The sequence below is a fragment of the Macaca thibetana genome, chromosome 14 (assembly GCF_024542745.1).
Source record: "Macaca thibetana thibetana isolate TM-01 chromosome 14, ASM2454274v1, whole genome shotgun sequence".
Lineage (NCBI taxonomy): Eukaryota > Metazoa > Chordata > Mammalia > Primates > Cercopithecidae > Macaca > Macaca thibetana.
This window is the reverse complement of record NC_065591.1, coordinates 122,181,788-122,196,626: the sequence shown is the minus strand read 5'-3', so window position 1 is coordinate 122,196,626 and position 14,839 is coordinate 122,181,788. Positions and strand designations below refer to the sequence as shown.

General features: G+C 42.2%; 1 protein-coding gene across 8 annotated transcripts in view; it reads left to right on the top strand.

Annotated features, from left to right (window-relative positions):
* The window catches only part of SNX19 (sorting nexin 19), a 49,796-nt gene extending 35,543 nt beyond the window's left edge, over nt 1–14,253 (top strand). For 2 of the 8 annotated variants that reach the window (XM_050755941.1, XM_050755944.1), the window contains 3 exons: nt 46–230; nt 1,136–1,223; nt 2,291–14,253. In XM_050755941.1, coding sequence (XP_050611898.1) covers nt 46–230; nt 1,136–1,223; nt 2,291–2,423 — 406 coding nt within the window. In that variant the 3' untranslated portion in view covers nt 2,424–14,253. The remainder of the gene's footprint in view (nt 1–45; nt 231–1,135; nt 1,224–2,290) is intronic. The other 6 variants (XR_007719166.1, XR_007719162.1, XR_007719165.1 and 3 more) reach the window with 6 other exon arrangements.
* Nucleotides 14,254–14,839: the final 586 nt, after the last annotated feature.

The following is a 14,839-nucleotide window of genomic DNA, read 5'->3' as shown; positions in this document are numbered from 1 at the left end:
CTTTCCTTTAGCTTTATCTAAGCTTTCGTCTCTCTTCTACCACAGGTGGCTAGAGGTGCAGGTAGCTAATTTAACAAGTCCACAGCGCTGGGTGCAGTACCTCAGGCTTCTTCAGGAGTCCATCTGGCCTGGTGGAGTTTTGCCTAAGTTTCCACGGCCTGTAAGGACCCAGGAGCAGAAACTGGCTGCTGAGAAACAGGCTTTGCAGAGCCTGATGGGAGTCCTCCCAGGTAAGTGGACCAATGAGATCAATTATACCAGTCACAGTTCCCTTCCATTCTGCTTTGCCACCATTACCCCTTCACCTTTTCCTGTTTGTAAAAGGGCCCTGCATGTGGCTACATTCAAAACTCTGTTGACCCATCATTTCTCAGGCTAATAGGAAAATAAACAGGGCTGCATTTCTTTTATCCCTTGCTCAGCTGATGCCAAGGGAATGGAAAAGAACTCTATGGCTGCACCCTAAATACTAGGTGACAATCCTGCAGATATTTAGATTAATAACTTTCTACCTGCAGGCAGGTCTGGGGAAGTCTGCCTGCAGGGACAGGTCTCAGAGCCATTTCCAGGAGATGAAGACTTCAGATTCTCTGACAATTCATAGCATTCTGGGACCAAGGAAGAAAATCACACATCCCACAGAAGCTCCAACTTAATAAATTGCAGCCATTGAGTATGGTACATGGCCTTTAGCAATAAGTAAAAACAAAATCTGAGAGGGTTGTTTTTCCTTGCGTTGTATTTTTAGAGGGCCAGGAAGGCAGTTTGTTGCCTGTGACTGTGATAACTAGGAAACAGTTGTGAACTTAGCTCTGGACAATCAATTTTATTTACCCTTATCATTATAACTGTGTTTACCAACCTAAACTGTTACATTGGAAGGAGTACCTGCATTTGAGTGACAGGTTACAAAATAATTTTTGAAGCCCATTCTTATGTAGACACCTAACTTAAGAAACAAATTTTTCTCAGGTTTTCCCTGTTTTGTGAGGATTTTAGTTTGGCTGTGTGGTTTAGAGGTATGCCCGAAATACTGAACCTATGTAAAAACGGCAGAGATCCTGGGGAGAGACTGTCCTTAGAATCTAAAACTTCAGTGGTAACACACACATTCCATCTGTTTTTTCCTCCTCAGATCTCGTAGTAGAAATTCTTGGGGTGAACAAATGCCAGGTGAGCTGGGGTCTAGTCTTGGAGTCACTACAACAACCGCTTATCAACAGGTAAGTGGAAAAATGTTATTCCAACATCAGCATAGTTAAAGCCGTCTCTGATCTTAGAGGTATCCAAGGTTTCTGAGTGAAAAGCCCACATTCCGAAGAATAGGATTGTAGTCTTTACTTGGTCTGGGCACTGACTACAGAGTTTGATGTCCAGATCCACACACTAAGTAAAACCCACACCATCAGGCTTCTGAGCAGATCTTCATGTGCTAGGAAGTCACTCTTGGACAAACCACCATTTGTGTTTGGAAGAACCCTATGCAGGCCCCCACATGAGCTGCTGAAAATGACCTCTTATCCTCCAGGCTTGTTCAGCATACTTGCTCAGTGCTCTTTCCAACATCTGCCAGCCGCTGTGAATGCTCCAAGAGCGTACCCTGGCCTGTGTGTCATAGACCACGTAAAGATGTTCACCATAAGCCCCTGGCGTCATAGCAAAGCTGTGATTCATGTCAGGACCAGGAGTTGTCTTTGCTTCATATCAGGTAGACAAGATAGTAAGGTTGGAATTTCATAAAGGGACCAGAAATGCTGGGTGAGGAGTCCTAGAATAATCCAGAAGAGGTAGATTCCATCCCGTGGGCTGTTACTCTTCTGGAAGTATTGAGTAATCTTACATTCAAACCCTACCCCAAAGCAGACTGTGTTTGTTAACTTCCTCAAGGATCCTGGCTTTGCCTCACTGCCTGTAAGGCAGCCTATAAATTTAAGGTAATTAATTATGAGAAACAGCAATAGTCAGGAGCTCTGAAAGTGTCTAGGAACCTGACATCTCAAGGATTTGTTATCACAGTTCCTCAGCGCAGTGCTAATGTAACTACGTAAAGAGAAATGGAATTTTATAAAACTTAGTCTTATGTAAAACTAGTCTTATATAAAACTGTTTTTGCCTTTATTAGGGCCAGAGGCTTTATTAGTTCAAAAAACATTAATTTCTTAGCAGAAGTTTCATCAAGCTATTGAAGTTTAGCATATCGGTGATGGGGGAGGAGAAAATAAATGTCATAAACAGGATCTTGTGTTTCCTCACTGAGCCAAACCGTAAGTTTTTTGCCCATTTGTTTCAGGCATTTGATTTACTGTCTTGGGGACATCATCCTGGAATTCTTGGATCTCAGTGCCTCTGTTGAGAAGTCTGCTGCTACCACCTCTGCCTCAGATACCCCAGGCAACTCCAAGAGGATGGGTGTCTCCTCTTAGCTGGTTATTCACACATTCTTCCCAGTTCAGGGAAGTAGAGTTACTCAGCACCAAAGACCAGTCAGGAAGCCTGTGCCCTCTACAGCTAAGAAGGCCTAAGTTCTCAGTGGCTCACTTCTCTCCCACTTCTCCATTTGTAGCAGGTGGAAGGGGTATATGTGTCCCAGTTGCATGCACATTTATTTCCATGTTTCTTTTGGAACATTGGGATTGTTCCAAATGTGAGTAGATCCTGTTTCCTTTAGGAAAAGAAGCTGTGAGGTAGAGGAATGAGCCCCTTTTGCTTCTCTTTTTGCCATCCTCCCTGAGATTGTTTGCCAGAATCCTGGCCCTGTGCACACATGTGCTTAATCCACCAGCACACAAGCTCTGGATAGAACAGGAAAAAAACCGTGGCCAGATTTCCTTGGAGGAGAAAACAACCTTCTGAGCTCTCTGTTCCTAACCGGAAACTAAAAATTCATTCAGGGCCATTCTCACAAACCAGACTCCTGGGTCTAATCTAGTTTCCCAACAGTTCCAGAAGAAGGAGGAGGGAAGAAAATTTTTCAAGGAACTTCTTGCTCATGTGTTGCTGTTTCCCAACACATCAGCCTTATGGAAGATGTCATGAGGCTGCTTCCCTGGGAGGCTACACTTCTCCTTTCCAGAAGACTTCGAAGCTGACTGCCAAAGCTTCTGGTAAATCCACCCCACCCTTCACACCCTTTCCTGAAAGGCATTTGTACCACACATTTCATTTATTGGCTTTTCTCCCAACCCCCTGCCCTAGAGCAATGGAGTTTTTGAATTGGTGACCCTCTCTATATCTTCAGCAAAATTGCATGACAAGCTGCATATTCAGCCTGTTTTTCCAAGGAGAAGGTAAAGCACTTGCCTCCTGTCTTAAGAATGCAGAAAGAGTAGGACTAGCAAGCCTGGGGGATGAAACCTCCCTTTATAAGTCTTTGACAGAGAACTTTTATTATTCTGAACAGATAAGATTAGCAAACTTACAAGGAATAGCTTCTTATTTCCCGTTCCTTATGGTTATAATTAGTCTTTTAACAACACCAGCATGAAGGCAAAGGTGTTTTGTCAGACTGCAACATCTATTAGCAAGGCAAAGCAATTGGGAATTGCTGGAGAAGGATAAACGGTGATGGAAAAGGATGCAGACAGTCACAGGGAAGTGCTGTATATTAAACACATGTGAATAGCTGGCAAAAAGGTGTCAAGGATGTCACTGGGAGCCCTTTGGCTTCACACTTGCCTGTTAGCGCCTTGCTTTCACTGAATTACCAGAGCCTGCCACTGGAAGGAAGGTCTTGGAGTTAGACTGATGAGAAGGCAATGGGGTGTCAAAAACAAGTATCAAAGTTCTCTTAGATTCTGAAGTAGGTGATGAGCACACAAAGTGGTTTGTGAGAGAAACTTGTAAAATCTTTTTACTTTTTTGCTCCTCTGGAGGCTTTTAACCCTAAATTGTGTCTGATTTATTTGGGAGGCTTAGGTGTGCAATTCTTGCCCAAAGGCAAGGAGATGAATGAGATGTCTCATGGCTCCTTCTAGCCTTAAAAGTTGACCATTACAGTGACTTTATGGCTCCAAAGTTCTTGAAGCATCTCCAGCCCTAGACTTTGACAGGACAAGGTTGCTCAGCATCTCTACCTTCCATGAGTACCTACAGGAGTCCAGCCAATGTATTAGAGCTGATCATTCAGCTCCTTCAGTGAGGGCTAAGATCCTATTCTCGATGGGCATAGGGGGCAGCCCTGTTTTATGCCACTTTTCTCTCCCCATACCTTCCTTTCATGTGTACTTAGCCACCTGTGTTGCTTTGAATCTGCTGCCAGTTCTGGCTCAAATGTGGCACAAAATCAGTACATCAGACACACCATGAAATCCCTGTGGCTGTAAATTCTAAGGAATCTTTTGACACTTCCAGCCCAAAGAACTTATTTTTATTTCATATTATATAAGAGTCCCCACCTCTACTCCATGTACCCCAAAAAGATAAGCTGTCCTCAGATCCTCCTTCTACCCAGGAGGGAAATAATGGATATTGCCAAGGGAACAATCAAAACTTTGAAAATGACCTGCCAATTTTGGGTAGCAGGTTCAGACAACAAGAGAGTAACAACTGGTAGAGAGCCACAGGTTCTGGAAAAGATGCTCCCAGCTGGCAGGGTGAGAAAAGGCAGGGAAGAATTGGGCCTGTGCTAATCCAGGAAGGTTGTTTTGTTTGCTTGTTTCTTGTATTTACTCGTGACTAAATTTTATTCATTTAAGTCAGAATTTTGATATTTGAAATAAGACTACTTTCCCTTTTCTTAATATCTATAAAAAAGACGAGGCAGGGATGCTGTGTTCTTTCTGTCCAATTCTAAATGTGATCCTTGCCATTGATTATTTGAATTCAAGAAAGCTGTACTTTTTCATCACATATAACTCACAGTTTCATTTTCACATTTTTGGATTAGACTTAATAAAACCTAAATGGAAAGTAAATTCCTAAACCTGAGCCTAGGAGCATGTATAAGTTTTAAAAACAATACAGGCTACTCCTATTTCCATTTTGGAAATTTCCAGTTTACAAGGTGATTTTCTTATTGTTGTAAAGAAACACATAATGTGAGATCTGCCTTCTTAAGTGTACAGAACATTATTTGTTTATTTTGAGATAGTACATTATTAACTAGAAGCAGCACACTATTTTGTAGCAGACTGCTACAGGTTTTTCATCTTGCATAACTAAAAGTTTATACCCATTGAACAGCATCTCCTCATTTCCCCTCCCACCAACTTCTGGCAGTCACTATTCTACTTTCTGCTTCTGTGAGTTTGACGACGCCTCATATAAGTGGAATCATGCAGTGTTTGTCGTCCTTTGACTGACTTATTTCACTTAGCATAATGTCTTCCAGGTTCATCTGTGTTATAACATGTGACAGAATTTTGTTTTTAAGGCTGAAAACCTTCCATTGTATGGCTATGCCACATTTTCTTTGTTCATTCATTGAGGGACATTTGGGTTGGCTCCACGCCTTGGTTATTAAGAATAATGCTGCAGTGAACATGGGAGTATGAATATTTCTTTGAGGCCCTGCTTTTAATTATTTTAGATAAATACCCAGAAGTAGGATTGCTGGATCATATATCATTCTGTTTTTAATTTTTTGAAGACCTTCATACTGTTTTCCATACTGACTAGACCATTTTACATTCCCACCAACAATGTACAAGGGTTCCAATTTCTTCACATCCCATCCAACACTTGTAATGTTTTGTTTTTTTCATAATGGCATCTTAAAAGGTATTAGGTGATATTAGTATCTCGTGGTTTTGATTTACATAGCCTGGAACATTTTTTAGTCTTCCTGTGTCCTACCCAGGTTATTCATTTCCAGCTACTGCTCTTCCTTTGCTCTTAGCACCCAACACCAATTGTTAGGTCCTGGATGAAGTAAAAATATGTGTAACTATGGTGCCTGGCTATATGAATCAGGATGCTCTGGACAGGAATGAAATTATGAGGAAAATTTATTTTCTTTCATAACATTGGTATGTGAGTAGGTAAGCCCAGGAGTTTGGTGATTCAGCAACTCTGAGACCTCTTAAGGGGCCTGAATTCTTTCCATCTTTCTTCCTTGCCATTAATTAGGTCAGCTCTGTTCTCAGACTGCCTGCCTTCCTGGTGCTGTAGTTTCAGGCATCACTCCCAGAGATAACATTCATAAAAGAACAGGAGCATCTCTTCTGTGTTTTCTTCTAAGGAATGAAGGAACCACTTCCCAGAAGTCCTTCAAGAATCCTCTTCTAGGCCGGGCACAGTGGCTCACACCTACAATCTCAACACTTTGGGAGGCCAAGGTAGGGGGATTGTTTGAGGGCAGGAGTTGAAGACCAGCCTGGAACACATCAAGACCCTGTCTCTACAAAAAATATAAAAAATGAGTGGGGCATGGTGGCTCTCACCTGTGGTTCCATCTGCTAGGGAGGCTGAGGCAGGAGGATCACTTGAGCCCAGGAATTTGAGGCTGCAGTTAGCTATGATCACACCATTGCATTCTTGCCTAAGTGACAGAGTGAGACCCCAAATCAAAGAAAAAAAAAAAAAACTCTTAAATGACTCATTGGCTAGAACTACCCACCTCATGCCAATCCACTGACACTGAGAATGGCATTGTGATTGGCTTTCAATAGTATTTGCCCCCAGAGATGAGGTCATCTTCCGTGAAGGTCAGATATCTACAGAAATAATTGATGGTAGCAAGAAAGAAGCAGAGAATGGGTGTTAATAGACAGTGTCTGCTCTAGGGATGGGTCATTCTACCAACATTCAGCAAATCCTCTGTCTACTCTCAAAATGCCTGGTACCAGCTAATAGTTAACGTTTTCTGAGAGCATTACTTAGAGTTTACATATGTTCACTTATTTAACCCACAAATCAACCTTTAAAGGTAGGTTCTGATGTAGTGGGTTGATGCAAAAGTCATTGCAGTTTTGCCATTTTAATGCAATTACTTTTACACCAATCTAATATATCCCCATTTTATAAATGGGGAACATGAGGCACAGAGTGGTTATGTCTTACCCACAGTCATTTGCAAGGGAGTGATAGAGCCTAGATACAAATCATGTCAGTCTGCCTCTGAGCCTACATGTATAGCCACTATACTAAACTGCCGTCTGCCTTACAAAGCAGAACAAGACCAGGTTCTCACTTTCAAGGAGTCTACAGTCTAGTATAGGAGCCAGCAAACTTTCTCTGTAAAGGTCTGGAGACTACATGTTAGGTTTTGCAGCAGTGTGGTCTCCATTGTAACTACTCAGCTTTTCCATTGTAGTATAAAAACAGTCGTAGACAAGTCATAAACAAGTGTGGCTGTGTTCCAGTAAAACTTGATTTACAAAAATAGTCAGCTGACCAGATTTGTCTCATGAAGCATAGTTTGTGGACCTGAGGTCTAGTGAGTTAGAATACTGCTTACCAAATTTTAATGTTTGTGTGATTCACGTAGGATCAGTTTAAAATGCAAATTTTGATTCAATACGTCCGGAGTAAGGCCTAGTAAAAGTGTAAGTGCTATGCTCTAAAAATGTCGAGAGCATGATTATCACCCTCCTCTGCTGTTTGAGGGGTAGGGAGCATTTGGAGATGCCTTGTTGCAGGAACCCATTCAGCCAAGCTGTCCTGGCAAACCATACCTCCCACAGCTCCCTCCACACCGGCTGTTTGTCCAATCTAACTTTGCACCGGAGCAAGATGTGTTTTCCCAAGATGAGGAGAGGAAGGTTAGCCCACGCTGCTGGATGTGGAAGGGAATGGGAACCAGGGAAAGAATGGTAACTGGGGAGGAAGGGAAACCATGATACTTTTGTAGTTGAAGGCCTAACTGGGCGCGCTTTGCCATAACTTGGCCCCTCTGCCTCCTTTCCACTGGAAGTGCCAGAAATCGCAGGGCAGCAGTCGCTCACCTGCCTTTGTAGACAAGAAAATGAAACCATCAAAGGGTGAATTTCAGCTAGCCTATTGCCATCACTCTTTTATGGTATAAAGGATGAGAGAGGCGGTGAGGGAGACATTGCCCCAAACATGATGTCCACATCCTAAGACTTGCCTGATATTTCATGTTACACAAAGACAACATTGACTGGTTTAAGAGAAAAAAAAAAAAAAAGGAAATCCAGAAGAATGTTTTAATTATCAAGCATGAAACAAGTGAAAATCATCAGAATCTTTTTCCTTCTGTGACTTGGTGGCAACAGTCTGTAAAGCCAAGGCCACCGTGAAGTGGTAGGAGAAATTTGGGCACCCACAGTCACCTTGGCAGACACACGATGCTATTTTCAGACTTGTGGAGCCTTTGCACTGCCTCCCTGTCATCCTCACCTGTCTCTGGTCTGAAAGTCCATTTTAACTCTGCTTTCTTGGAGGCAGAAACAAGCATGTGACAGGCTGCAGAGAATTACTCCTGGCTCTGATGTCTCTTCACCAGCTTGACAAAACCTGGTTTCTCCACCTGTCTTTACTCTCTAAGCCTTACCTGCAAGCGCGTCCATGAAAGCCACCACCGCACCATCTCTGGGATGCAGAAGGTTAGGAGGGAAGAATTAAAAAAACAAAACGAAGGTAACAGTATCAAGATCCAAACTTAGAAAACATTTCTTGAAGTGACATTATCTGCTCCTTTTAACCCCATCCCTTTGTCACCAGTGTTTGTTTAGGAAGTATAAGCTAATTTTAATATTAAAATGTTGTAGTGATTAAGAAGGTAAGTTTGTGAATAATGTATGAGTCATCCACACTTTTGTCTTTTTTCCCACCTTATGTTCCATGCTGCACCCTGTTACAAGCAGAGTTGACTGTGATTACTTCCAGAAACTTTGATTAACCCATGAGAGTAAAGACCTAGCTCGATAAACACAGAAGTCCCTGATTGCAGACAAAAGGACTCAAATACCAACAAAAGCAATGATTTGTTTATACTGTGTTCAACTGGATGTGGTGACTTGTGAGCATAGGTAATCAGCCCTTTTGCCCGCACCCCTGGGTGAAGAATCATTCTACTCCTGAAACTATCAAAAAGATTAACCATGAATGTTGATATGAAATACCTGCTTTTCATGCCTTGACACTAAGGAGAATAGACCTTATTAAGGAAGGAAAAACACTTTTGGAGTTTACCTCCTTTACACATGCAGCTTGCATAGAATCCAAATTCAGTGAGCTGACGGCAGGCCAGTTCCTTGCCACTTTATAAAGTTGACCCTCTGTTATCTATAAATGCAAGTGGCTTATTCAAGAATAGCAAGGGCAGCTTTCATTAAGGACTTGTGCATCTCTAGGAGAATCATATGGGCTTGGTTGGCAATAGAACATTTTCTTGGGGACAGAATGTATTATAGATGATTTAGGCAGGAGGTTAGATGAGAAAGTTCCACAAAAATCTAGGGATTTTTTATTCTGCCCAAACCACCATGTTCCTTCCTGCTTTCATTTTTTTTGTTCATGCCCTTCCTTCCACGTGGTAGATTACCTGCTCTCCTCCGGCTGGGCAGGTAGGCTACCTCTGCCCATAAGGACCAATTCAAGTTCCCTTTTCAAGAAGCACTGTCTTATTGCACCAGCCAAAACTCTCCCCACTTTCTTTTTAGTTATTTACACTGCCTCTCTAGTAAATGTGCATGTATATGAAGTCCTCAGTAAGAGATTATAATTCTTGAAGGGCAACAAACATAACTTTTATCTTTTTTAGTCCTATTATGTCCTTATGCCCCCCAACTATATGTATATACCTAGTGCATGATAGGTACAAAATAAATATTAAAGTTTACTTAATTAAAGATTGTTTATTTAAGAGGCAAAATTTGTGAATAAGTCTGGATCTTGATACTGTTCCTTTCATTTCGTTTATTCCTTTCTCCCGACCTTCCACATCCCAAAGATAGTGTGCTGGTGACTTTTATGGAAATGCTTGCAGGTAAGGCTTGAAGGGTGAAGATAACGTGGAGAAACCACTGTAAACCTCTTTGAGATTAACCACTTATTTCAGTGGAGGGCACTGGCTAATTTGTACCAGACCTGCCCCAGACAGTTTTGTACATCTTGCATGTGGGTGGGGACCCAAAAAGTTTCCTTTTCAGTGAATCTATTTGGATGAGACAAAGAAATCTGTTGCTCAAATGTTTTCATCAGAGGCTACCCCCTGTTCAGGTGTGTACCCTGCATCCATGTGGGTTTGTGGATGGCATATGACATTTGCAGCGCCAGAGCTCATCGCCACAGATCAAAGGGAAGTAAGCATGCATATGTGGATGCAGCAGGAATAGCTGCGGTCTTTCTGCTGAAGAGCAGGGTTATATACCTCCTATTCGAAATCTGGAGAGGACTGAGGCAAGAGCTTGTATTGAAACACAAGCAAGCTCCACGTATGGTTTTGGACATGGAAGAAAGAGTACTCTTGGGGTGGAATGACTTAAGTTTTTAATAGGATTAGGATTTCTGTGGATTTTTCCCAAGTGATAGAAATTTTCTTCATCTAGCAGGCAGCCTCACCCAATTACATCTCTATGTTCATTTCTGAAACTCCTTTGTTAAAAACAAAACTAAATAGCAACAGAGAAGAAACTTTCTCAAAAAACTCTTATATCTGTCATTTCTCCTGTTCTCACAGAACTTCAAAATTGCTTTTTCTTTATTCCTTTTTTTTTTTTTCTATATCAGCTCATCAGTCTTTGTAGGTGACTTGGCTACCCCACTAATCTAATTGTCTTTTTGATAGTTTAATCAATATGGACACCAACTTAAGGCCATATGTGAGCCTTAAATGCATCATATTCCCTGTACTTGATTCCACAATTGATATTGTGTGAGGGAAGTTGGCCAAATATTCTCTTCTGTGAAGTCAGAATAACCACCGACCCTAAGAATCAACATTTTGACCAATTCTTTATATGTTGCAAACTATTCACACAACTAGAAAGTTTAGCCATTCACATCTCTTCCCCTGGTTTTAAGTCCCAGCTTCTGAGACTCAGAAAGTTTAGTCCCTTGAACTTTCTGTGGAAAATCTGTTGTAAAAACAGTTCAGACATTGGAAAATATAAAATAGCCCCCAGAGATCCTGATAAAGCTTCCTCTCCCCAAATCCCTCTACAGGTTTATCCATGAGAAAGTTTCTGAAAACTGATGAGAAAATACTGAGTAATTAATGCTGAAATGGGAAAGATGGTAAGTAAAAGCAAAAACCTGTTGATGGCATCTGTTCATATAGTTCCATGTGCCTTTTTACTCACCTGCACTGATAGGCAATGTAATGAAGTTTCCTTTTCAAACATAAAATGTAATTAAACAAAGCTTATCTTAAATTGGCTGGACCCACACAACTTGATTGAGACGTAAACAGCTGTCTTCATTTTGAAGCACCTACCCTAGTCAAGCTTCTTTCTAACCTGCCCTTAGCGTTTGCCTGTTGGTCTGTCTTCCCTACTGGACTGTTAATCCCTTGGAGGCAGATTGTCTTGTTTCCCAGAGTTTTTCCAACATATACCATGGCAGACAATTTTCTCCTTATCTACTCTATCTCGTAAGCCTCATCTAGTGCCTCCATCCTCGGGTGCATAGCCTAGTGACAGGCATGTAACAGATTTTGCCTGCAAGTGGTTGCTGAGCCATAAATGAAGTTGGCAACCTTCTTGTGGCAGTGAGTAACATATTTCTTTCCTCCCGATAGGCTTGGAATCCTCATCCCCATCTGGCAATTTTCTATCTTTTCTACACTCACAGTGGAGCCCACACCCCTCACAACCCCCTTGACTAAACCAGATGACAGCAAGAATGCCTAGTTCCAAGTGAGCAAGGGTGAAGCCTTAGGCTCTTGTCTCCTCCAGACCTCCTCTCTGCTGTGAAAATATACTGGGGGTGGGGGGTGGGGGAGTACTTAACCTCAAACTGAGAAAAAGGATGTCCTGAGCAAGTTTCATAGCATAGCAGCTCCCATCTGAAATGTGAAGCTTTGAAGGCCTGTTGCTACAGTAACCAGCTAGCTCCTGACTCCAATGCCTGTCTAATCTAAGGTGGAAATGTCCCAGAAACAGACCCCAGGCTGGCAGCTCTTAACTATGACCCATCTCATAAGCACATATCCAGCTGTAGCCTCTTGGTTGCCAGGGTGAAGGGGCCTCCGTATCGCCACAGGAAAAAAATCTGATGAATTCTGGGCTCAGAAAGGGTGTTGTTTTTTTTCCACTAACAGACTCTGCAACCCAGTCCCTGGTGAAAGGGCTCCACACCCACCCGTTTTGTGTGTATAATGCTGAGCTAAAGTGGGAAGGAGCAGTAACACCAAAGGAGGCTAATTCTCTTCCTGTCAGTAGGAGAGAGTCTGTGCCCCCAGTACGTGAAAAGGGAAGGCATGAAAAGGGAAAAATCAGCCTTCTGGAAGCACCTTCTTACCACAAGAAAAAGGTGATTCAGAGTATCTTCGAGACTCAGCCAGATTGTGTCTAACTCTTCAGGCAATAGGAAGGCAGAGATGGAGCCATTTCAGAGAAGAGATTTTTTTTTTTTAATCATTTTGTTCTTTGGAATTGTCACAGGATTATGATGTGGGTTCTCATAAAAATTTCCCTCACCCGAAACCCACCCAAAAGAAAGGCAGTGAAATGGGGAGGAACACACATTTGCCTGGCCTCAGAAGAACTGCCTTGTAGTCATGGGTTCTAGTGATCTCGGACCAATCTCTTCACTTCCCTGGACCTCAGTTTCTTCCGTACAAAGAAGTTGAACTGGATCATAGAAAAGTCGCTGTCCAGCTTGGTAATATCAGATAGGGAGCGGAAGCTGTCTCTTAGTGCATGGCCAGATTCCGGAACAACGATGATGGTCTCCATGTTTCTCCTAAAAATGAATCTCATCTCAGTAGAGATTTCTTCCACCTCATTTGGGTCTCAATTTAAGGAAGGAAGAAAGGAAAGAAACCTTGGGATTCTCTTCTTGAAAGGAATATACTTGACTTTCTCTAGGCTTCTAGGATAAAAACTTCCTATCCTTCATTTTTCCTCTTTAAACCTGCCAAAATCAAGTTGACTAAAGATACTATAGAGATATGTAAAAGAAGCTGCATCCTTAAATTTTCATGGAGTCCAAGAGCCTGCTCACCACCAGTTAGCCTTTCCCAGGATGGTGGTGGCACTGATCATCCAAGTCACACTCTTATGTTCATGTCCCACAGCGTTTCCCATCAGCCATCTCATTTCATCTTTTCATCATTGCTCTGAGGAACAGACTTCACACATGTATAGGACTTTTTATATCACAAAGTATTTCATTTCCAATGTCTTATTTAGATCTTGACAATCACTGTTTAAGGTAATTTGGCAAGTTATTAATACTCATGTCCTCATTTTGCTGAAGAGGAAACTGAAATGCAGAGAATTTGTCTTCTGCCCAAGATCACTCGCCCAGTTTATTGGGAGGCAGCAGCACAGGGATTAAGAACATGGGCTATGCTGACAACCAACCAGGTAGAATCCCAGCTCTGCCAGTAGTTAGCTCTGTGTCCTTAGGAAAGTTATTTCACACTTCTGTGGCTTAGTTTTTCTTGTCCATTAAATGCTCATAAGAGTAGTGCTTTCCTCACAGAGATTGGGTGGGCAAGGGAGCTAAATGAGCTAATATATTTAAGAACAACCTCTAGCACACAGTGCATGATAAATGTCATTATTATTAGCAAAGCCAGGACCTGGGTCTTCCAACTTCTAGCTCAGTGGCATTTCTGCTGCCCTACACCAGGACTATCCTTTGTATACAGGTGTGAACCTAAAGCCTTCAGTGCTTCAATGAAAAGTTCACCCAAGGTCTTTCTGTTCAGTAAGTCTAGAGCTAAGGGCTCCTGGCACTCTGTTCAGTCCTTTTGCTGTTAAACCACGCTGCCCTCCGTTGCTCTCGGCAGAATGTCAAACCTTACGTTTTTAAAATTTATAAACCAAGCACTCTTATTTAATATCACTGACGGCCTGAAGGCAGACGCTCCCACTCTTCTGGGGAAGGGGGTCTTCTAATCTGCCATCTTAAGGAGAGAAAATGGCTTGATTGGGTAACTCACTGCAGTGGGCACATATTTATTACTGTCTCCCAGCCTTTTCTCATGCTGTTTGTCCACTGGAATTACCACTAGTGCCAGGCCATTTGAATATTTGACCATTTGTCTTAGAGTTCTCTGAGTACAAATCTTGTTTTCCATACCTTTATTAGGTACTTTTTAAGAATGAAGACTATGTTGTATGTTGGTTTGTACTCTCTCCTGCACATCAAAAATGCTTCGTAAATAGATATACAAATGTTTCTTGATTCATAAATTGATTGACTGTTTGATGCACTAATGGTCACCTCTAAGTGGTTAACAGTTGTCTCTTCCCATCTCTTAGTTGCAAGTTTCAGATGATCAAAGAATGCCTAGGTGGCATTCAACAGTACAGTGCCTCAGTAAAGGTAGAAGTTTTAGGAGCTGTACGTGCAAGAGTGAAAGAAGTTCTCTCTGCACCCAGAGGAGGTCGTTTGCTACAAAGCCTCAGAACCTGGCTTCTGCCTTGTCAACCTGCATGCTGTGTGCATGGAAAAACAGGCCTGAGCCAGGGCTTACCCTGTCACCCAAAGTCCACTCCATGTAGTATGCCTGAACCAAACATGACCTTGTTCTACAGTTAAAAACAAGTGAAAGTCATCTGCTGGGGTCACTTGGTAATAAAGTCCTGCGACAGAAGGGGCTCTGCTTAAAGGGCAGCTCAAATCCAGGCATTAAAATAACCTAAATGGTGTCGTTTTCTGATCAAATTCCTTTCCCTGTCGGGTTTGTGATTTTTGAGCCTGAGAATGTCCCTCGCAGCTCAGGTTTCTCTGCTGTCACACTGATCTCAGGCCTGGAATGCAA